Here is a 24,562-nt window from a genome sequence, read left to right on the forward strand (position 1 = left end):
TTTTTTCTTGTCTTTTGTTTCTTTCACTAAGTGCGTTTTCTCTATACCAAGAAAAAACTAGACTATTTATGTGTCTTTTCTATGCTTCTTTATCTAACTTAAGTTGAAGTTCTCAGCCTTTCTGCTTTTCTAATATAAGAATTGAAGGCTCAGTCTTCTCTTCAGGGTACAGTTTAGCTACATCCAGAGTTCTGATTGTGGCATTTTTATTGTTCAGCTCTAAGTACTTTATCCTTCAACTATGATTCTTCTCTTTGACCCAACTGTAGAAATGTTTTTAAAATGTCCAAATGTGTGAGATTTTTTAAAATTATCTTTTTTTCTTTTTTTAAAAAAATTTTTATTGAAGGATAATTGCTTTACAGAATTTTGCTGTTTTCTGTCAAACCTCAACATGAATCAGCCATAGGTACACATATACCCCCTCCCTGTTGAAGCTCCCTCCCTTCTCCCTCCCCATCCCACCCCTCTAGGTTGATACAGAACCCCTGTTTGAGTTTCCTGAGCCATACAGCAAATTCCCGTTGGCTATCTAGTTTACATATGGTAATGTAAGTTTCCGTGTTACTCTCTCCATACATCTCACCCTCTCCTCCCCTCTCCCCATGTCCATAAGTCTGTTCTCTATGTCTGTTTTTCCATTGCTGTCCTACAAATACCATTTCTTCAGTACCATTCTTCTAGATTCTGTATATATGTGTTAGAATATGATATTTATCTTTCTCTTTCTGACTCACTTCAGTCTGTATAATAGGTTCTAGGTTCATCCACCTCATCAGAACTGACTCAAATACATTCCTTTTTATGGCTGAGTAATATTCCACTGTGTATCTGTACCACAACTCCTGTATCCATTCATCTGTCGATGGACATCTAGGTTGCTTCCACGTTCTAGCTATTGTAAATAGTGCTGCAGTGAACAATGGAATACGTGTGTCTTTTTGGTTTCCTCAGGGTATATGCCAGGAGTGGGATTTCTGGGTCATATGGTGATTTTATTCCCAGTTTTCTAAGGAATCTCCATACCGTCTTCCATAGTGGCTGTATCAATTTACATCTCCAGCATTGCTTGTGGGTTTTTTGATGAGGGCCATTCAGACAGGTGTGAGGTGATATCTCATTGTAGTTTTGATTTGCATTTCTCTAATACTGAATGATGGTGAGCATCTTTTCATGTGTTAGTTAGCCACCTGTATGTTTTCTTTGGAGAAATATCTGTTTAGGTCTTTTTCCCACTTTTTGATTGGGTTGTTTGTTTTTCTGGCCATTGAGTTGTATGAGCTGCTTGTATATTTTGGAAATTAATCCTTTGTCAGTTGTTTCATTGGCTATTATTTTCTCCTATTCTAAAGGATGTCTTTTCACCTTGCTTATAGTTTCATTTGCTGTGCAAAAGCTTTTAAGTTCAATCCCATCCTATTTGTTTACTTTTGTTTTCATTTCCATTAATCTAGGAGGTGGGTCATAGAGGATCTTGCTTTGATTTATGTCATCAAGTATTCTGCCTATGTTTTCCTTTAAGAGTTTTATAGTTTCTGGTCTTACATTTAGGTCTTTAATCCATTTTGAGTTTATCTTTGTGTATGGTGTTAGGAAGTGTTCTAATTTCATTCTTTTACATGTAGCTGTCCAGTTTTCCCAGCACCGTTTATTGAAGAGGCTGTCTTTGACCCATTGTATATTCTCGCCTCCTTTGTCAAAAATAAGGTCCCCGTAGGTGCATGGGTTTATTTCTGGGCTTTCTTTCTTGTTCCATGGGTCTGTATTTCTATTTTTGTGCCTGTATCATACTGTCTTGATGACTGTAGCTTTGTAGTATAATCTGAAGTCAGGAAGGTTGATCCCTCCAGCTCCATTCTTCTTTCTCAAGACTGTTTTGGCTATTCTAGGTCTTTTGTATTTCCATATGAATTGTGAAATTTTTTGTTTTAGTTCTGTGAAAAATGCCATTGGTAATTTGATAGGGATAGCAATGAATCTGTAGATTGCATTTGGTAGTATAGTCATTTTCACAATATTGATTCTTCCTACTCAGGAGCATGGAATATCTCTCTGTCTGTTTATGTCTTTCATTAGTGTCTTATAATTTTCTGTGTACAGTTCTTTTGTCTTCTTAGGTAGGTTTATTCCTAGATATTTAATTCTTTTTGTTACACTGGTGAATGGGATTGATTCCTTAATTTCTCTTTCTGAATTTTCATTGTTAATATATAGAAATGCAAGTGATTTCTGTGTATTGATTTTGTATCCTGCAACTTTGCTAAATTCACTGATTAGCTCTAGTAATTTTCTGATACTATCTTTAGGGTTTTCTATGTACAGTATTATGTCATCTGCAAACAGTGAGAGCTTTACTTCTTCTTTTCTGATCTGGATTCCTTTTATTTCTTTTTCTTCTCTGATTGCTCTACCTAGGACTTCCACAACTGTATTGAATAATAGTGGTGAAAGTGGACACCCTTGTCTTGTTCCTGATCTTAGGGGGAATGCTTTCAGTTTTTGACCATTGAGAATAATGTTTGCTGTAGGCTTATCATATATGGCCTTTCCTATGTTGAGGTAGGTTCCTTCTGTGCCCATATTTTGAAGAGTTATAATCATAAATGGGTGCTGAATTTTGTCAAAGGCTTTTTCTGCATCTATTGAGATTATCATATGATTTTTATCTTTCAGTTTGTTAATATGGTGTATCACATTGATGGATTTGTGTATATTAAAGAATCCTTGCATTCCTGGAATAAACCCAACTTGATCATGGTGTATGAGCTTTTTGATGTGTTGCTGAATTCTGTTAGCTAAAATTCTGTTGAAGAGTTTTGCATCCATGTTCATCAGTGATATTGGCCTGTAGTTTTCTTTTTTTGTGTTGTTTTAATCTGGTTTTGGTATCAGGGTGATGGCCTCATCGAATGAGTTTGGGAATGTTCCTTCCTCTGCAGTTTTTTGAGTTTTCAAAGGATAGGCATTAGCTGTTCTCTAAATGTTTGATGGAATTCCCTTGTGAAGCCATCTGGTCCTCGGCTTTTGTTTTTTGGGAGATTCTTAATCACGGCTTCAATTTCACTGCTTGTAATTGGGTTGTTCATAATTTCTATATCTTTCTGGTTCAGTCTTGGAAGATTGAACTTTTCTAAGAATCTGTCCATTTGAAAGATTATCTTCGTACCACTGATTTCTAATTTAATTACCATGTGGTTAGAGAATTTGGTCTATGTGATACTGATTCCCTGATTTTTGTTGGGACTTGCTTTATGAGTAGTATATGGTCAATTTTCATAAGAAGTTCCATGTCTTCCTTCAGTTCAGTTCAGTTCAGTCGCTCAGTCGTGTCCGACTCTTTGCGACCCCATGAATTGCAGCACGCCAGGCCTCCCTGTCCATCACCAACTCCCAAAGTTCACTCAGACTCACGTCCATTGAGTCAGTGATGCCATCCAGCCATCTCATCCTCTGTCATCCCCTTCTCCTCCTGCCCGCAATCCCTCCCAGCATCAGAGACTTTTCCAAAGAATCAACTCATGAGGCGGCCAAAGTACTGGAGTTTCAGCTTTAGCATCATTCCTTCCAAAGAAATCCCAGGACTAATCTCTTTTAGAGTGGACTGGTTGGATCTCCTTGCAGTCCAAGAGACTCTCAAGAGTCTTCTCCAACACCACAGTTCAAAAGCATCAATTCTTCGGTGCTCAGCTTTCTTCACAGTCCAACTCTCACATCCACACATGACCACTGGAAAAATCATAGCCTTGACTAGAAGAATGTATAATCACTAATTGTTGGGTTCAAGTGTCTCTCTTTTTCTCTCTCCCCTTTAGTTAGAAAAATGTGTTCTCAAAAATGAAAGGATAAAAATATGACTTTTAACAGAATAGTGAAAAATAGTCTATCACATGTCTCACAAAATAGTTGAAGATACGGGAAAAAAAAGGGGTTCATGCCTGTGATATATTGGTCTCCAGGTGATCTAAGTGAGAGAATATGAGTAGGTCTTACAAGTCACCCCCCTCCTGTGATGTGTAAATAAGAGAGCACCCACTAGCAATGGGCCATTGGTATCATCTCCATCTCTAACTGACATTTCTCAATGAAGCATAAAATTTCCTAAGTGGTTGTGACAGAGGTTGTGGAGAGAGCAAAAATGTTCATTATTCTCATTTTCCTAGGCAGGCGTCACAGTGTAAATCACTGTCTTTTGTTACAGCTCCTTTCATCAAAATCCAGCTTTAGCTCTACCTTCTTCATGTAGGAAGCCAAACAGGAAAACAGGAGGGAGAGCCAGTGGAAGTCTACATGGCAATGAATGATGATGCTGCTTATTGAGTAATACAGTCCTCTGGATACTATGCAGATATTATACAAAAGTTATTTAATCTAATCCTTACAACACCATGAGGTAGTGTTTGAGTTAAGTAAAGTAAAGTCGCTCAGTCATGTCCGACTCTTTGCGACCCCATGGACTGTAGCCTATCAGGCTCCTCCGTCCATGGGATTTTCCAGGCAAGTATGCTGGAGTGGATTGCCATTTCCTTCTCCAGGGGATCTTCCCGACCCAGGAATCGAACCTGGGTCTCCTGCATTGCGGGCAGACGCTTTACCGTCTGAGCCACCAGGGAAGTGTAGATTTCCAATAAAAGAAACTCAAGCTCAGAAGGTTAAGTAACTTTTTCAAGATCCCACAACTAGTAAGTATATAGCCAGGATTCAAACCCTGGGTACCTGACTTTAAGCTTGTGTTTGTTTTACTAATGTATGCTGTTTCACATCACAGCAATTTTTGTCAAAAATAAATTTTGGTAATTGAAATCTAGTTTGCTCCATGATAGTGAAGTTTGTGAAGCTATATATGACCCCCAGGGCTTCATGGTGGATCAGCAGTAAAGAATCTGCCTGCAATGCAGGAGATGTAGGTTCAATCCCTGGGTTGGGAAGATCCTCTGGAGAAGGAAATGGCAACCCACTCCAGTATTCTTGCCTGGAAAATCCCATGGACAGAGGAGCCCAGTGGGCTACAGTCCATGGGGTCACAAGAGTCAGACACGACTTAGTGACTAAACCACTACCACACTATGAGCCCCAATAATAAGCAGAACAAATCCCCATCTGGTTCTAAATGAAACCGGCTCAGTCCCATGGATGTACCAGTTAAGTCCTCCCTGAAGCCTGTATTTGCTGTTGATAGTCTTAGGCTAAGGCACGTTTTTCTCTTGAAAGATGGATGTTTTGATATTTCTTAAGGAGAGATCAATTTTCTGATCTGTTCAAAGCAATCAATTTTTTTAAAAAGTTCGTCTCCAATAGCCTGAAGATTTTTCTCTCTCCCAAGTATAGTCTTCATATTTTTAGATCTTTAAAATGCTGTTATGTTAACAGAGTGGAAATAAGACATGTAGATACTTACATGAGACACAAAATATATCTTTGCCACTGTGCCAGGGTCATATACATGAGTCAGCTTTCTCCATCACACATAAACCTAGAATTCTAGGTCTATATGGCTATCTTGTTAGAAATGGCTCTTCAGTAACTATTACAAAAAAGAAATATCTTCACTCCAATAGCTCATTCATAGAAGCAAAGAGCAGTTGAGCATGGCGTACTTAACCAGAAATAAACTATACAGGCACCATTGCAGCTTAAAGAAGCTGAAGAGTTATCCCCTGGGAATGCTACCTGGTTACAGGATCCAAAAAAGCAGCAGTATAGCCTGTAGAGTTGGACTATAAAGAAAGCTGAGCACGAAAGAATTGATGCTTTTGAACTGTGCAGTCCCTTGGACTGCAAGGAGATCAAACCAGTCCATCCTAAAAGAAATCAGTCCTGAATATTCATTGGAAGGACTGATGCTGAAGCTGAAACTCCAATACTTTGGCCACCTGATATGAAGAACTGACTCATTTGAAAAGACCCTGATGCTGGGAAGGATTGAAGGCGGGAGAAGAAGGGGACGACAGAGGATGAGATGATTGGATGGCATCACTGACACAGGACCCTTGTGAGAATATATAAATGCTAGATACCGAGGACCCCTGTTCTCTTATCAATCAGGCTTCCAGAGGTGGAAAACCAAGGCTTCACGTTCTTGCCAGAAAGTTGGAGGATCTTTCTCTGCAAAATTTGACCAACTCAAGAGGAAAGATTTAAAGATACTGACTTTGAAGTTTCCCCCAACGGAACAGTCCATGCAGTTCACCATACAGTGAGAGTCAAGTTGACAGCCTCCATCCACAAACTCAGAGCTTCCAAACAACTTCCTAGTCCCCAGCTGTTAGAATGAACCAATTTATGATGCTGGCCAAGATGGAGTAAGCGCATTGTGGCCTTTTCTCTCACTGACTACACTAGCATCTCTGGATGAAATACAAACAGCAACTATTTGAGCTTCCTGAAAAGCTAAGAACAGGGAGATTGGGGAGGGAGGTAATACCTGAAAAATACATAGGCAGTGGCAGTGAGTTTTCTGGGCTTTGAGGTTTTTTTCTCTCTTTGATCTCCTAGCTTTGACCCAAGGGTGGACCAAATCAGGGAACTGTCCTGCATGCCCAGAGAGCAAAATCTCTGAGAGAAACCCATCGTTATGGCCAAAAAACAGGAAGAGAGCAATGAGATCCCTATTTTCACCTTTTTCTTCTTTCTTTTACTCTTTACCCCCAAGGGTATTCGTGTGGAAGTATATGATGATGCAGAGGCTAAAATTCTGATGGAATCCAATATTTCTGGCCAGCAAAACTATAGAAAAGGTCTTTGAGCTAAAGAAAGTAAGAGAAATCTCAGTGAAAAGACAATTAAATATTTTTATAAGAATCATATGCAAAGGGTTAGGAATAATAATGCTATGGGCCTTAACAGTTAACATCATCATTCACACTAGAAGTTAGAAGGCAACAGAATAATTCCTTCAAATTTTTTTCAACATAGAATTATACCCAGCTAACCTAACCACCCCATTCCAGTACTCTTGCCTGGAAAATCCCATGGACGGAGGAGCCTGGTGGGCTGCAGTCCATGGGGTCACTGAGAGTTGGACACAACTCAGTGACTTCACTTTCACTTTTCACTTTCATGCCTTGGAGAAGGAAATGGCAACCCACTCCAGTGTTCTTGCCTGGAGAATCCCAGGGACGGCGGAGCATGGTGGGCTGCCATCTATGGGGTCACACAGAGTCAGACATGACTGAAGCAACTTAGCAGCAGCAGCAGCAACCTAACAATCAATTATAAGTGTAGAATATGCATATTTTAGATATGTAAATATCAAACAACTAATTTCCCATGCACTCTTTGTCAGAAATTATTAAAGAATGCATTTTACTACAAACATGAAAAATTTTCTGATTTTACTAGAGGTTCAACTGTGACCAGCACTTCACATAGTTGTAATAATGGAAAAACTAAATATTGATTATAATATAATTCTCTTGGAAGGACAGGGAATAGGAAAAGTGGTTTGTAGTAGAGACAAAGGAAGGAAAGAGGCTAAAATCTCATCTTCCTTAGTGGGATGTCAACAGATAATAACTAAAATTGAAAAATCAAGAAGTAGTCATACAAAACATACTATACTTAGTGCCATAGAAGAAAATATCTGAAAAATCAGCAAAATATATTAAACTGCCTTTGTGGGAAGAAAAATGGTGATGAATGGAGAATGAGACATTACTGCTTTTGATGACAAACTTTGCTAAAGCTAATGACTTTTTAAACCATAAGGATGCATAACATTGATAAACACAAAATATATTTTAAAAATTAAGGTAGCAATACTGTGACATAACCACCAATCCAGATCTCTCTTCAGCAATCAGTTGTTTTCCTGCATTTAAAGTCCTCTGGAAGGAGTGACCTATAGGAAGAAAATGAGAGAGTGCTGTTAAAACCCAGGATGGCAACTTATTACTTGATAATGTAAAACAGAACTGCCAGTTTGGCCAAATACTTGTTCACTATGCCAAGATTGATGTCTGGCATGTAATAGGCATTCAATTAATATTTGTCAAATACTTGCTTTGTTAATTAGGGCCTTCTTTTCTTTGGGGAAAATTTATAGTGAAAAAAGTTATTATCAGGAAGTTGCTTAGTGAACATAGAGCCAGGTTAAGGAGTCAACTGGACAGTCTTAGTGGTGGCCATGATATCTGATGCATTCATTTCCGCTAGATGAGTGGACTGCCCTAGGACTTCTCACTCCCCTACTCTTGGGTTAGGGCCCCTCATGGACAGATTCTGAATGTTGCTGCCTTGTCACCTCTTCAACCCTCCCTCTCTCTCCTTCCATTGCCAACCAGTTTCTCCTTCTGTATTACTTTCTTACTACCTTCCATGGAGTGGTGGTGATATATTTTTAAATGTCCTTGTCAAACTAGAGATGCAAACTTAATATTTATGTGAGAAATAGCATGCACCTAAAACACTCCAGAAAAACAAAACAAAACAAAAAAATGGGCAGGAGATAGGTAAATAAGAGATGAAAGTTTGGCAAAGTGTTGACAATTGTTGATACCGGCTGCTGGGTACATAGAAGATCTGTTACACTCTTCTCTCTACTTTTGTATATATAGGAAATTTTCTGTAACAAAAGGATAAGAAATATAAAATAAGATGAAAAAAATTGCCTCTTTAGAAAATGTTTTGAAATTATCGTAGAGCAGAATTCCTCCTTCTTTCATATTCTCACTGTTGTATTTTATAGAAATATATTCTGTTCAGGAAACTGAACTTGTAGTTGATGTTCATTGACTAAAAATATTATTTAGTTTTTTGCATCTTGGAGAACCCTCAAATGCTAAGAAAGGAAAGATAATATTATAGTTAACAATTCTGAATGATAATGTTATAGTTAAAAATGCAAAAAAAAGTAGATTTCTATAATAATAAAATGTTACTGTCTAACCACTTCAGATAAAACTTCTCGCATCCTTGAATAAAATGATACCTAGTTGATTGAGGAATCTTGGCAAAACACTTTCTCCCTTTTGTTTTCCAGAGGCCGGTTCTCCATAGTAAAGAAGTGCATTCACAAAGCTACTCGCAAAGATGTCGCTGTGAAATTTGTTAGCAAAAAAATGAAGAAAAAGGAGCAGGCTGCCCATGAGGCTGCCCTGCTTCAGCACCTGCAGCACCCCCAGTACATCACTCTCCATGACACCTATGAGTCCCCCACTTCCTACATCCTCATTTTGGAACTGTAAGTACCAGTATCATCTCTTGAACGCAGTCCCCAGCTGTTTGGCTTATTTTCTTGCTCACAATGTAAATGGCAGTTACATTTCATACAATGCCTCTAGCTTACAAAATGTTGTATGTAACATGCACTCTCCCCTCCATTGTATAAAAATGTGATTCCCATTTTATAGATCAGAAAATCAGAGATAAGGAAGTTCATTAAAAGTAGCTCCTTAAAACTAGGAAATGGAGAAGCTGGGACTTGAACCCACATCTGTCTCACTCCAGTTTTCATCTTCTATCTCTTATGGGCTCTTGGGCTGGGCAGGAGTTTAGGAAAAGCTTATTGGCAAGGGGCTCATTGACAGGGGTGAAATTGAAATGAAAGAGAAGAGTTTGTGCGTCTGTCTACTGCTATCAGTTCAGTTCAGTTCAGTCGCTCAGTCGTGTCCGACTCTTTGCAACCCCACGAATCGCAGCACGCCAGGCCTCCCTGTCCATCACCAACTCCCGGGGTTTACTCAAACTCATGTCCATCGAGTCGGTGATGACATCCAGCCATCTCATCCTCTGTTGTCCCCTTTTCCTCCTGCCCCCAATCCCTCCCAGCATCAGAGTCTTTTCCAATGAGTCAACTCTTCGCGTGAGGTGGCCAAAGTACTGGAGTTTCAGCTTTAGCATCAGTCCATCCAATGAACACCCAGGACTAATCTCCTTTAGAATGGACTGGTTGGATCTCCTTGCAGTCCAAGGGACTCTCAAGAGTCTTCTCCAACACCACAGTTCAAAAGCATCAATTCGGTGCTCAGCTTTCTTCACAGTCCAACTCTCACATCCATACATGGCTATTGGAAAAACCATAGCCTTGACCAGACGGACCTTTGTTGGCAAAGTAATGTCTCTGCTTTTGAATATGCTGTCTAGGTTGGTCATAACTTTCCTTCCAAGGAGTAAGCGTCTTTTAATTTCATGGCTGCAGTCACCATCTGCAGTGATTTTGGAGCCCAGAAAAATAAAGGCTGACACTGTTTCCACTGTTTCCCCATCTATTTGCCATGAAGTGATGGGACTAGATGCCATGATCTTAGTTTTTGGAATGTTGAGCTTTAAGCCAACTTTTTCACTCTCCTCTTTCACTTTCATCAAGAGGCTCTTTACTTCCTCTTCACTTTCTGACATAAGGGTGGTGTCATCTGCATATCTGAGGTTATTGATATTTCTCCTGGCAATCTTGATTCTAGTCTGTGCTTCTTCTAGCCCAGCATTTCTCATGATGTACTCTGCGTAGAAGTTAAATAAGCAGGGTGACAATATACAGCCTTGATGTACTCCTTTTCCTGTTTGGAACCAGTCTGTTGTTCCATGTCCAGTTCTGTTGCTTCCTGACCTGCATATAGGTTTCTCAAGAGACAGGTCAGGTGGTCTGGTATTCCCATCTCTTTCAGAATTTTCCACAGTTTATTGTAATCCACACAGTCAAAGGCTTTGGCATAGTCAATATAGCAGAAATAGATGTTTTTTTGGAACTCTCTTGCTTTTCCATGATCCAGCAGATGTTGGCAATTTGATCTCTGGTTCCTCTGCCTTTTCTAAAAACAGCTCGAACATTAGGAAGTTCATAGTTCACGTACTGCTGAAGCCTGGTTTGGAGAATTTTGAGTATTACTCTACTAGCGTGTGAGATGAGTACAGTTGTGTGGTAGTTTGAGCATTCTTTGGCATTGCCTTTCTTTGGGATTAGAATGAAAACTGCCCTTTTCCAGTCCTGTGGCCACTGCTGAGTTTTCCAAATGTGCTGACATATTGAGTGCAGCACTTTCACAGCATCATCTTTCAGGGTTTGAAATAGCTCAACTGGAATGCCATCCCCTCCACTAGCTTTGTTCATAGTGATGCTTTCTAAGGCCCACTTGACTTCACATTCCAGGATATCTGGCTCTAGATGAGTGATCACACTATCATGATTATCGTGAAGATCTTTTTTGTACAGTTCTTCTGTGTATTCTTGCCACCTCTTCTTAATATCTTCTGCTTCTGTTAGGTCCATACCATTTCTGTCCTTTATCGAGCCCATCTTTGCATGAAATGTTCCCTTGGTATCTCTAATTTTCTTGAAGAGATCTCTAGTCTTTTCCATTCTGTTTTTTTCCTCTATTTCTTTGATTGATTGCTGAGGAAGGCTTTCTTATCTCTTCTTGCTATTCTTTGGAACTCTGCATTCAGATGCTTAGATCTTTCCTTTTCTCCTTTGCTTTTTGCTTCTCTTCTTTTCACAGCTATTTGTAAGGCCTCCCCAGACAGCCATTTTGCTTTTTTGCATTTCTTTTTCTTGGGGATGGTCTTGATCCCTGTCTCCTGTACAGTGTCATGAACCTCATTCCATAGTTCATCAGGCACTCTATCTATCAGATCCCTTAAATCTATTTCTCACTTCCACTGTATAATCATAAGGGATTTGATTTAGGTCATACCTGAATGGTCTAGTGGTTTTCCTACTTTCTTCAATTTAAGTCTGAATTTGGCAATAAGGAGTTCATGATCTGAGCCACAGTTAGCTACCGGTCTTGTTTTTGCTGACTGTATAGAGCTTCTCCATCTTTGGCTGCAAAGAATATAATCAATCTGATTTCGGTGTTGACCATCTGGTGACGTCCATGTATAGAGTATTCTCTTGTGTTGTTGGAAGAGGTGTTTGCTATGACCAGTGCGTTCTCTTGGCAAAACTCTATTAGCCTTTGCCCTGCTTCATTCCGCATTCCAAGGCCAAATTTGCCTGTTACTCCAGGTGTGTCTTGACTTCCTACTTTTGCATTCCAGTCCCCTATAATGAAAAGGACATCTTTTTTGGGTGTTAGTTCTAAAAGGTCTTGTAGGTCTTCATAGAACCGTTCAACTTCAGCTTCTTCAGTGTTACTGGTTGGGGCGTAGACTTGGATTACTGTGATATTGAATGGTTTGCTTTGGAAACGAACAGAGATCATTCTGTCGTTTTTGAGATTGCATCCAAGTACTGCATTTCAGACTGTCTTGTTGACCATGCTGGCTACTCCATTTCTTCTGAGGGATTCCTGCCCTCAGTAGTAGATATAATGGTCATCTGAGTTAAATTCACCCATTCCAGTCCATTTTAGTTCACTGATTCCTAGAATTTTGACGTTCACTCTTGCCATCTCCTGTTTTACCACTTCCAATTTGCCTTGATTCATGGACCTAACATTCCAGGTTCCTATACAATATTGCTCTTTACAGCATCATACCTTGCTTCTATCACCAGTCATATCCACAACTGGGTGTTGTTTCTGCTTTAGCCCCATCCCTTCATTCTTTCTGGAGTTGTTTCTCCACTGATCTCCTGTAGCATATTGGGCACCTACCGACCTGGGGAGTTCCTCTTTCAGTATCCTATCATTTTGCCTTTTCATACCGTTCATGGAGTTCTCAAGGCAAGAATACTGAAGTGGTTTGCCATTCCCTTCTCCAGTGGACCACATTCTGTCAGATCTTTCCACCGTGACCTGCCTGTCCTGGGTGGCCCCACACAGTGTAGCTTAGTTTCATTGAGTTAGACAAGGCTGTGGTCTGTGTGATCAGATTGGCTAGTTTTCTGGGATTATGGTTTCAGTGTGTCTGCGCTCTGATGCCCTCTCGCAAATTACATTGGTCCTGGGGTATCTCTTCACGGCTGCTCCAGCAAAGCACAGCCCTGCTCCTTACCTTGGACGAGGGGTATCTCCTCAGGGCCGCCCCTCCTGACCTTGAACGTGGAGTAGCTCCTCTTGGCCCTCCTGCCCCTGCACAGCCGCCGCTCCCTGGACGTGGCGTTGCTCCTCTCATCTATTGATATAGCATCCCCAGTCTACCCCCAAGAAAGTCCTTGCAGGGTAGAATCTTACTTTCAAAACCTTCCTCTCATTCCAGACTTCCTCTCATTCCAGACTTCCTCTCATTCCAGACCTTCAAGAGCTTCCACTCATTCCAGGATGTATCCCTGTGTGCTTGGGGCTACATACTGGGTCCCAGAAAAGAGCAATAAGGTCACGTCTTTCCCACTCCTTCCCCAAGCTAAGAGCAGAGATCATGCCCTGTAGTTTAGAGAAATCTTACAGAGGCCCAAGAGGACAGTCTTTTCGGAAGTATGGATCCCTCATAGAAATGTCTGATTGGTGTGATGAGGCCCTGGGCCTGGAGAGAAGACAGACATTTATACTGGAGACCAGTACAGTGTGTGGCTCCACATGTACCTGTGTTCAGAGAAGCACCTCCATTTACAGCTTTCAACTGTGATTTAGGCCTTTGAGCCTGTCAAGCAAGCAGGAGAAGAAAACAAGCTGGTGGGAAGGAACAAGCTAGAGAAGAGAATGGGAACTTGGCGGGAGGATGTCAGCTGTGCTCAAAAGTAGCTTCGGATTCTGGCTCAGGCTCCTCTGCCTGGGCCTTTCCCAGTGATCCTCAATGGCCCAGTGCACATTAGAGGACAGCCGCCTGACATCTGGTCACTCCCTGCTAAAGAGGGCACAGGGTACCTGAAGATAGTTGCCATTCGTCGCACACTTGCTATTGCTACCAGTTATGCTTTAATGCCTCAGTGTCTCACTTGATCCATCAACAGTCCTCATAGATGAAATAGGGATTTGTATTGTTGTTGTTACTCTCACTTTAAAGATGAGGAAAGCAAAACAGAGAGTTTAAATGACTTGTTCCAAGTCCCCAGCCTGTGTGTAGCAGAACCAGGATTCAAGTCTAGGTTTGGCTGGCTCCTCGTACCAGGCTCTCAGGCATAGTTTTTGAAGTTGGATAGTTGCCCAGGAGGAGTAGGATTCAAGAAGGGATTGTGAATGTCAAGGTCAAATTTTGCCTACTTGCTACTTTTCCCCAACTAAAAGCTGACAAAGGAAAAGCAATTTGCAAAACACATGTGAGGCTCCTTGCTGCTGCTGCTAAGTCGCTTCAGTCATGTCTGACTCCTACCGACCCCATGGACTGCAGCCTACCAGGCTCCTCCATCCATGGGATTTTCCAGGCAAGAGTACTGGAGTTGGGTGCCATCGCCTTCTCTGGAGGCTCCTTGAAGCCTTCAGATTCCAGTTACTCAGATAGTTGCAAGATCTCTCTCCGTCTCCTTCCTTTCTCTATTTTGCAATCTAACCTCTCTTAAAGGCATGTCAGACTTTCCTTGTGAGAAATTTCAACGGACAGAGTCTGCCGGGCTACAGTCCGTAGCATTGCAGAGTTGGACACAACTGAAGCGACTTAGCAGGCATTCACAATGTGTCTTAAGAGTATACAGATTTTTTCCCTGAAGCATGCATCTCTCTCTTATCTATCCATCTATTTCTATCTTTTTCTATCTCCTCCATATCTATTTATCTATCTTTTTAATATAAGTTCTGAACATTGTACTAACTTTGGACTCTAACTAAAATGCACATGTCTTGCAACATTGATTTTCATTTATAATAGGGAATAGGAGAAATATTAGCAATCTTACAGATTTCTGTGTGTGCTATTTTTTTGTTTTCTTTGCAAACATATTTCCTTTTGCAAACATATTTGCAAACATATTTCCTTTTGCAAACATATTTGCCTTTTCTTCCCTTTTTTCAGGATGGACGATGGCCGACTCTTGGACTACCTTATGAATCATGATGAGCTGATGGAAGAAAAAGTAGCTTTCTACATTCGAGACATCATGGAAGCCCTGCAGTACCTTCATAACTGCAGAGTTGCACATTTGGACATAAAGGTAATAAGGAATAGCAACCCTAGCAGAGAAATGGTTAAGTTCAACCTGCCAGTCATTGCCCTTGAGGAATATAAATTCTCATTTTATTTTATTTTCTTGCATTAGAATCCCTATGAATATTAAACACAAAATGGGTTGTCACACAATTTGTGTGTTATTATTGAATTAATGAGAACACATCAGAGTCACATAATATCTGGGCTAAGAGAAGGTAGGTAGGCTTTAACCACTTTGTCTGACTTTATAGAAGGAATCACTAAATGTTCCTGTCTTTTTCTAAAAGAAGCCCCTGTTCCCCTCAAATAAATAATTTACTCTTTCAGTGCAGAAGGGCTAGTTAAAAAGACAGGATTTTCCGTGTCAACCAACTTCTCTGAAGTACCATCCAGCCTCAGAGTCTAGCTCAGTTTGAAGCATAGGGAACATCCCGCATACTACAGGCTTTATCAAAGAATAGCAGAACCATGTTGGAGTGGCTGGAGTCCCACAGGTAGTCAAAACAGAGCTGAACTTGCCTTCTTTCCTCCCCACCTCCTTGGATCTCCGCAGCCTGAAAACCTGCTCATTGACCTACGGATTCCAGTGCCTCGAGTGAAGCTCATTGACTTGGAGGACGCTGTCCAGATCTCAGGTCACTTCCATATCCACCACCTGCTGGGGAACCCCGAGTTTGCTGCCCCAGAAGTGATCCAGGGCATCCCTGTATCCCTGGGCACCGACATCTGGAGCATCGGGGTTTTGACATACGTCATGCTGAGTGGGGTCTCCCCCTTCTTGGATGAGAGCAAGGAGGAGACGTGTATCAATGTGTGCAGGGTGGACTTCAGCTTCCCCCACGAGTACTTCTGCGGTGTGAGCAATGCTGCCAGAGATTTCATCAATGTGATCCTACAGGAAGACTTTCGGAGGCGGCCCACGGCAGCCACCTGCCTGCAGCATCCGTGGCTACAGCCCCACAATGGCAGCTACTCCAAGATCCCCTTGGACACCTCCCGCTTGGCGTGCTTCATCGAGCGCCGCAAGCATCAGAATGATGTGCGCCCCATTCCCAACGTCAAGAGCTACATTGTCAATCGGCTAAACCAAGGCACGTAGCCATCTCCCAGCCCTCGTGGTTTCACATGGAAGTGCAGTGTGAACCAAAGCAAGACTGAATGTGTCTGTAAATAATTCTGTCCATCATTCACTCCATGTGGTTCTCTGGATTGAGAGATGTACCTCTTAAACCTCCTCATTGGTTTGTCAAGGTCTGAGCAGCAGTGAAATCATCCTAAATCCAGGGACTTTTTAGAAGGTCATTCAGAAGAGATACAGATGTACAGAGTCACGAAATGTATTCAGAAGAGAGGCAGAGATAACAGGAATAGCTGTTATGAAATTTTAACTGTGTTCCAAAATGAGTGGTTAACTTGGCAAAACATAAGATCACTGAAGAAAGTATGAAGGTTCCTGCCTTTGCTGAAATTTTAAGCAAGAAGTTCTGTTTCACAGAGATGTCATGTATGTCAACTGTACTGGTTTAGATGACTCACATATAGTTTCTTAATAGGATACATGTACACATGCAGTAAAAATATATCGCATTCAACTTCCAGAGTTTTATAATATAGAGATATATATGAAATCAACCTGAAGTAACTTTGAGTGCTCCAGTTAAGACAGTAATTTATGTACCGAAGCATTACATTGTTTTGACTAAGCACAATTAGATGACAGCTTTGGTTTTTTTTTAGAACATTTTATAAATCTTGTATAGAACTCTTTTACCAGAACCTGTGCATTAAGAGAAAGCAATGTTACCCTTTTGCAATCTGTGAGTGAGAAGATTTTTCTCTTGGTCACAGGTATTTGACTAACCTAGGTTCCGTTTATGAAATGCTATCCCCAGATTCACTGGCAGCTCAGAGTTCATCTGGCAGGAAAGCCTGCCAGGGAATAAGTCCAAATACAGCATGAGTTGTGGGGCTATTTTTTATGTCTACACTTCATTTGAAATAGGTAACGAATAAAACAGGTTCATGCAAAAGTGCAAACAGACCTTTCCTGCAGTTCCTGTGAACAACGTAACAACACTTTCTGATGTCTTCTGCAGCTGTAGAATGCAGACCTCAGAAAGTTAGCCTGCTTTATTTCTAACCCCTTGTAGAAATGAAGGGGTGCTTACCAAAAGGAAGCAGCCATATAGGCCTTTCAAAGGCCTGGTCCCAAGTCCTTTTTGAAGCCATGGAATAAAATCTGATACGTCATCCTAACAGAGCATTGAGTTTTAACTGCACTTGCAATATCTATCACTGCTCAGCCACCAATATTTCCCTGGACTAAAAGGACTAATTGCATTTTGAGGCCGACACTGCTTTCTGGTATATATTCTCCACACAAGATGGTTATGAACTGCCTTTTTTTCCACTGGTGGAAAAAAAAAAAATTAAACCTGGGCATTTCATGGTCTCTTTCTTTCTTTCTTTTTCCTTGGTTTTTGGGAGATTTGTTTTTGTGTTTTGTACATGAGCCATCCTTTGTTTCCTAGAATGTGTTTTTTAAATTACTCTTATGCAAATGCTATTTTAAAAAATATAACTTAAGTGTTTGCTCAAATCAGGTTTAATGGCATTGCTTCTCTCTTATAAAAAGCCTGAGAAAATTAAAATCATGCAGCACAGAAGTGCAAGCAGAGAGTTTATGAAGGATAAATAGAACTATAAACCTATCTTAATGAAGAAGAATGATGAAAACTAAGCCTGAACTTTAATATATAAAATACTTATTCCTGCAGTGGAAATGTAGAATTAAAAATACTCATCATTCTTTTCCATTGACTTCAAAGTCAACTTCTTCATCTGTGTTCCACCTCATCCCATCTAAGATTATAGACTAATAAATTAGTAAAAAGTACAAGCAATAAGACTAGATAGCACTTACGTATTTTCAGGATTAACCAAATAAGTGGAAACTGATTCTGACTGTATTTGTTTCCTAGTTTTCGAATGGCCCTGGGCCACCAAGGCTACTTTCTCAGAGCTCTCTAACCCTTCATATTCTTCATTTAAACCCATAGTTCTATACCAATACTATATGATACAATATTTTGAAATTTAAAACAAGTTTACTAAAAACTCTTTTAGTAAACATGTCTTTGTTATAAGACACAACATAAAAGAAGAAAGCCTGGTCCCTTGGGCTCATCATGGGATAAATACAGGCACTGAGGATTACGAATATCTGTACAGTATGGCTTGGCAAGTTATGTTCCATCCACTGTGGATGATAACTAAAAAGCCCCCTGCTGAATCTTTATGAGGTTTTATGACCATGTAGGAAACAAGCTGAGTTTTTGCTTGAGAAGGATAATGGTGTCCAGACTGCACAGGAGAGCATTAATGACACTGTGCTGTTGGGAGGGCAAGAGTGTTAGAGCCAAAGCAGTTATAACAGCTTTCACATCAGAGCTGGGATGGGCCAAATGGAAGGCAAGGATGATTCTGTTAACTGGAGCCAAAGTACAATCATTAGAATAGAATGAATTTAATAGAGGCCCCAAGAGAAAGGGTATATATTTTATATGGTTTGATAACTGAAGAAAGCTAACAGGGAGACATCCTATCTTCAAAGCTCCTGGTCCTTCCCAATGAGAATAAGTTGATTGTGTTCCTGGTTTAGGAATTCTCTTTAGCAAGTTGGAAATAACAAGGAATCCCAGAAGATGGGGCTGGGAAATATACTCTAGTTGCTCTGTGGGCAACTGTGGTGAGGGATGAAGGATTAGGAACCACTTTCTTGTACCTATTTTGGCAGAGAGATTTATTACTTTGTGGTAGAGAAGAGGGGAGAGATGAGAAAATAGTCCCCTCTAATTATGGTAATTTTTGCAATCAAAACTTAACTAGGAATCAGTAAGAATGAACTTCCAGTTGAAATGGGAAAAATAAATATTGGTTAAAGTCACAAGTTTCTTGCTTGGCTTATATCCATTGTATAGGGTTTTGGGGTTTTTTTTGTTTTATAAGGATGGGATGCAGAAAGAAGGAAAAGATCAGGGACAACCCACAATAAGTTTTTAAAGGTATACATAGTAATTTACTACACCTTTTACATTGGTTTCGAATTAAACAGATTTATATCCACGTACAGCTGAATGTGAGAAAATGTTTAAGAAAAACAATTGTAACGTTGGAGGTGTCCTTCAGGTCTCTCACAGCCATAAACACTCTTGGGGGGAACAGAGGAAGCAGAGGAAAAGCTGGCTGCACCGCTTTGCGGTTCACAAGTCTTTATAAATAGTAGTGCCTTTCAGAGGGGAGGATGGGAGATAAAGAAGTTCATTGTATTTAGACTGACTGATATTGCAGCATTTTTTCTTTAAAATATCTTTTAAATGAAACCATCTGAACATAGGGTGAGCCCAGGAATTCTTGAGTTTCAGCCTCAGCTGTTCCTGATTCGTCCTTTCTTACAGAAAGTCTTTGTTTTTTTTCTGCCCCAAATATCCCCATTGTGAAAATGGGAGTTGGGGGAAGGAGGGAGGAATTAATCTCATAGGAATGTGGGGAAAATACCTTAGTTGGGATGTCTAGAAAATACTTTGATTTTTTTAAAAAGTGCTACACACTGCCAGTGCTAAGAATTTTATTGATGGTAACTTTGAACATTCCAAGATTTCAATATTCATGTCTTTAGATACCATTTACAAACTTATGAGATTAAATTCTGTAAATTGATTTTAATTGGAAGTACTAGGTGCTCTTTGTCTGAATGTTATTTGATCTTAGCCTATAATTTCAATCATTTAAAAGCTTATTTACAGAAAAAGGTTAGGAGAGCTGATGAAGTGTTTGTCAATAAACTGTTTTCTTGAGTATGTCTTATGGCAGAAGCACAGAGTAAGATGCCCTCCAAAGCAACCACGACTCTCTTCTCAAGCTATATGCTCTAGAAAAAATTGACAGAGAAAAGTCCAAACAGCCACTTTCCTCACTGAGAGGACAGAGATGAGAATAAAATGTTTTCTGATATCACAACTCATTTCTTTAGAATCTCACAGGTTTCTATAGTAAGAGGCAAATTAAATGCACAGGTGTAGAAGTGAACTGTTAGTTTTTGGAGGGAAAACTTTGATCTTTTTCTCTGTTTTAAGATAATTAGATGTCCTGGAAGTGGCATATTTGTTTTTCCACAGTCTCCATGATTTAGTGCTGGTGAGACAGTTGTTACTTTTTTACTTGCCTTGTGGAAGAGCATGGACATTGAGATTTGTGAGACTACGAAGGGGCAGATGTGTTATACACTAGATGCTGGTTATTTCTGTATCTTAAAACTTTGTCCCATAAATCTGATAGAGGAGGAAATATTTCAAACATAAGGGTCTTCATAGTAGGGAAAAAGTGCAAACTCACCACACGCTTGTTCAGTTTTGAGAAATGTGGGGCTTATGTATTTCCCTCCCGTGTAGCATCTCTGTGGAGTCTGGGTTAGGCGACCACAGTACGTGAGCTTTCAGTGGGTTTATTAGCATTACAGTTTTCTTAACTATTTAAAATCTAGGGATCATTTGGAAATGAATAACTAAACTCAAGGTGGGGTTAGAAGAGATAAGATTTACCCATTCTCTACTAAGAAAAGGGGAATTACTATGTTAATATACACTTTCTAAAAACTAAAAGGTTCTTTGTTTCATTAATTCTAGAGGGTTAAAAACAGCTGAAATTTGTCCATAGCATTAGATATCTTTAATAGAGAATACTATTCATGTGAGAAATATATACAAAAATAGTAGAACACAGGCCATATTTTCTATGAAAGACATTTCTTCCTCATTTTCAATACACGTAGAAGTTAGAGGAGAGGAAAAAACAATTACTCTAAGACAAATTTTCATCTTTAAGGGACATTTATGAAAAGATTGAAATTAATACTCATGGGCTATTGTGTTTCCTGTTAGCCTATTTGCTGGGAGATTCTAAATTGTGGTCAGATTCTGTTTTTATTCAGATGAACAAGATTAACTGCTTATTCAGCTAACTGTTATTTTGGCTAGTGAGGATGGCTGAAGAAATGGAAGAGTGCAAATGAATTTACTAGCTGAGGAATAGCTAGTGTAAGAGTTACATCAATGCCCGACTTCCGTCAAGAAATGAAGCCACATCTTGGAGTATTATGGGGACTGTTACTATGATCTCAAAGACTGTGGTTATGAATTTGAAGGTAACAAAGCATACATCTTCTCTTACTAACTTAAGCCATATATGTCATCTCTATGATTGATTTTTTTTGACCCCGGTGCTTTTACTTCTGTTTCTGCCAGACTTTGGCCTACTCTATGGGGAAGATGAGTAAGTAAAAATAGTAGTTAGGACAAATGTGAAGACTGTGAAAAAACTAAACGTGTTCTTCAGAACGAGATCCTAGTCAGAGAACAGTAGTGATCAGAATGCAAACTGTTGGAAAATATGGATATATGTACATCTGTACATGTATATAGTGTATAATATGTATGTATATGTTATTGCTCATATGCAGAAATCTATCCATTTGAAGACAGCCCAGGTGGATCAGTTTTCTAGTTGAAAACCATTTAGGACCATTCAAAACCATTAGGGCTGATGGGTAGAGTTAGAGTCTACTCACTAGGGATTTATTTGCTATCTTTTGAAGCTACAAAGCCACACGAACAAAGCTTGAAACATAATGGGACCATCATTGAGGTTATTGTTTGCCTGGAGTCAGAAGAATCTTTATATTTGAATATGTGACAGTTGGTTTGCAAATCTTATTGGCACCTCTTGGTTTTGAGTGATTCCTCCCTACCAAGTCTTTTGAGAGTCTGGGGGTGGGCTTCTCTGGCCATTCAGATAAAAGGCCTTATCCATAAGTGGACAGGTTTCCCCATAGGGACCATTACACATATACATATAAGTACATACTTCCATCAGGCTTGTAACAATTGATTTAAAATCACTCCACAGTATTGATAAATAGCTCTATATTTTCAAGGTGCAGAAGAATTCCACAGCCTTAATTATTTCAGTGTCTTGCTGGTCTGCCTTAAGTGTATCTTCTGGGTTTTTGGTTGTTTCATTATTTTAAAGTTTTCTGCAGTTGTTCATTTTGTATGCACACAATGTCGTTTTGTAAAGGTAGGTTGTAAATATTTTATTTGTAAGTCAAAATCACTCATGTGTAATGTTGTAAAGTGATGACTTGCTGTCTTGTTATTATCATTACAGTAAATGTTCTAAGTTATGGATGAAGCTTCAAAATGTACATCTCAAGTTATGCATTCCTATAAATATACTATATTAAAGATTATTTCTGGTGGTCTTTTGTTTTCTTTCGAATTAAAATGTCCGGTAAAAGAAAAGAGTAATTTTTTTTTGTTCTTCCTCCAAATATATGAAAGCCTTTGACAAGATGAAAATATTGCGCTTTTATTAAAACACATTTTGCCCAGCATTTTGGAAAGAAAAGAACAATTTTATAGCCTGAAGAAATACTCTAAGGCATTTCTCTATCTAAAAATGCCAAATAAGCCTCAGTGTGTGTTGTTAACTTCATTCTGGTGTTTCATTTGGCAACTTTGTTAGAAAATTGTTAGGCCCTATGGGATGGATCTCACAAGTTTACACAATATATTGTGGACTCCAGGAGTCTGGATTAGACTGTGCAGACGTAATGAGGCTTTGAAAGAGCCTGTGTGTGCCACCCAAATGCAAATGAAACTAATTCATAGTATATTGTCAATTAACTAGTGTATGTTAAAATTAATACTGTAAAGGAAAAATCTCATTTAAAGTGGAGGGAGGAAGCCCTGACGGAGGAGCTCTGTCGCACACACAAGCACATACCACCCTGTGCACCTTCTTTTACATCCCTGGGTAAGAAGAGGTTTACTTAACTTCCTTAGCATGGGGATGGAAGGTTTTTTTCCTTACTCAGCAACAATGCAGCCAATGAAAAGCAACCAAGAAACTGTCAGCCCACAAGAAACTGTCACCAACCTGAACTCTTGATTTACTCCAAAGAACTTTCCTTCAAAGCAAACCCTCCCAACTTCTGGGGCATCTTCATAAAGTTGCATTCCTCTCCTTTCTTCTCCAGGATTGCTTATGGTTTGCCACAGTTTCCATGCCGATAATGCAATTCCTCTGCCATTCCCAAGTAAAACTCATTTTGCTGGTACAGTAACTGGCCATTTTATTCTTTAGGTTGATATGTATTAGGGATTGAAGTATTATGATTAGCTTATTTTGCAAACAAGAATAAAAATATCTTAAAGTTTGGTTTCTATTTCATCAAGATTTTATTGCATTTCTTTGAAACGAGAACTGTCAAAAGCATGGGCTCCTTCACGCTGGCTGGTCATCTTGTCTTCACAGAAAACACAGACATACATAAAGAAAATTAAACAGAAATAAGAATCAATTTCAGTTCAGTTCAGTCGCTCAGTCGTGTCCGACTCTTTGCAACCCCATGGACTGCAGCACGCCAGGCCTCCCTGTCCATCACCAGCTCCCAGAGCTTACTCAAACTCATGTCCATCGAGTCGCTGATGCCATCCAACCATCTCATCCTCTGTCATCCCCTTCTCCCGCCTTCAATCCTTCCCAGCATCAGCAGCTTTTCCAATAAGTCAGTTCTTCAAATGAGTCAGAATCAATTTCATGAGTAACAATTATGAGCCTTACGATTTTAACGGTATCTTTAAAGTATTGCCATCTACCCATAATGGGAATTTCCTTTAAGGAACTGATTTGTGAATACAAAATATGCTTAGATTTTCAGACTGGCTGGCATGATATTCCTCCTGGATAACCCTGATACTAAAGTGTAAATTCATCTTCCTCGTTACTTGGGACCCGGAGCCGCGCGCAGCCAGCTACCCCGCCCAGCCGCCGGAAAAAGGGCCGGAAGAGGCGGGACTTCTCAGGTGGCGTCATCGGGCGCCGCGGCAAGCGAGGTTTGGAGTTTGGAGTGAACTGGAAGAGCGGGACGATGGCGGCGGCTGATGCCCCTTTGGGGTCTTTGGTAACGGGTCTGTACGACGTGCAGGCTTTTAAGTTTGGGAACTTCGTGCTGAAGAGTGGGCTCTCTTCCCCTGTGTACATCGATCTGCGGGGCATCGTGTCTCGACCGCGTATTCTGAGTCAGGTACCTACCGGGGAAAGGAAAGGAGAGGGTTTCGTGGCGTGAATGGGGACCAGGAGGAGTGGGGTGACAGATGTTGGGCTCTGGGTGAGATCAAAAGAGCCAAGCAGGAAGGCCGACCCTGCTTCGGCTTGGGGGAGTTGGTTTGCGAAACCCAGAGACCAGGAACTGTTCGGCTCTTTAGGATCTAGAGGGCAGCCTGCTCGTAGACTCGCTTGGCTTTGACACGTGCTTTGCAGCCGAGTCAAGGAACCCAGTTTGGGGCCTTGGCTCTCACAGAAGTAGTTGGAGGAGTTCTGCGTATTCAACTTCGTGAAAATGGGACGGGGAGGAAATGGTGGGTGAGGGAAGAATTTTGTAGCTGCTTAAATACTTGGAAAGGCTCTTGCTAGGAAAAGGGGATTCGATTTTGGACTTTGTGGCCAGGAGCAAGAACTAAGGCCAGAGGGTGGACATTTCATGGAGGCAGTTCTTTGGTGAATAAAAGGGAAAAGCTGTGTAGAAGTTAAGAGATTTCTAGCACAA

The 24,562-nt window shown here is 40.3% G+C and overlaps 2 protein-coding genes and 1 long non-coding RNA gene across 11 annotated transcripts in view; 2 read left to right on the forward strand and 1 right to left on the reverse strand.

The window, feature by feature from the left end:
• The window catches only part of KALRN (kalirin RhoGEF kinase), a 699,404-nt gene extending 677,203 nt beyond the window's left edge, over positions 1–22,201 (forward strand). For all 9 annotated transcript variants that reach the window (XM_042232347.1, XM_042232379.1, XM_042232348.1 and 6 more), the window contains 3 exons: positions 8,978–9,178; positions 14,761–14,899; positions 15,449–22,201. In XM_042232347.1, the coding sequence (XP_042088281.1) occupies positions 8,978–9,178; positions 14,761–14,899; positions 15,449–15,994 (886 nt within the window). In that variant the 3' untranslated portion in view covers positions 15,995–22,201. The remainder of the gene's footprint in view (positions 1–8,977; positions 9,179–14,760; positions 14,900–15,448) is intronic.
• LOC114108824 (uncharacterized) lies at positions 316–23,795 on the reverse strand. Its single transcript, XR_003585551.3, has 3 exons — positions 23,416–23,795; positions 22,891–23,260; positions 316–7,837 (listed from the first exon to the last, which is right to left on the reverse strand). It is a non-coding gene; the product is annotated as an uncharacterized LOC114108824 (long non-coding RNA).
• A 58-nt stretch (positions 23,796–23,853) lies between these two features.
• Positions 23,854–24,562, forward strand: part of UMPS (uridine monophosphate synthetase) — a 45,666-nt gene continuing 44,957 nt past the window's right edge. The window contains exon 1 of the mRNA XM_004002987.6: positions 23,854–24,040. Within this exon, the coding sequence (XP_004003036.2) occupies positions 23,885–24,040 (156 nt within the window). The 5' untranslated portion in view covers positions 23,854–23,884. The remainder of the gene's footprint in view (positions 24,041–24,562) is intronic.

Source organism: Ovis aries, chromosome 1 (assembly GCF_016772045.2).
Source record: "Ovis aries strain OAR_USU_Benz2616 breed Rambouillet chromosome 1, ARS-UI_Ramb_v3.0, whole genome shotgun sequence".
In the NCBI taxonomy this organism is placed as follows: Eukaryota; Metazoa; Chordata; class Mammalia; order Artiodactyla; family Bovidae; genus Ovis; species Ovis aries.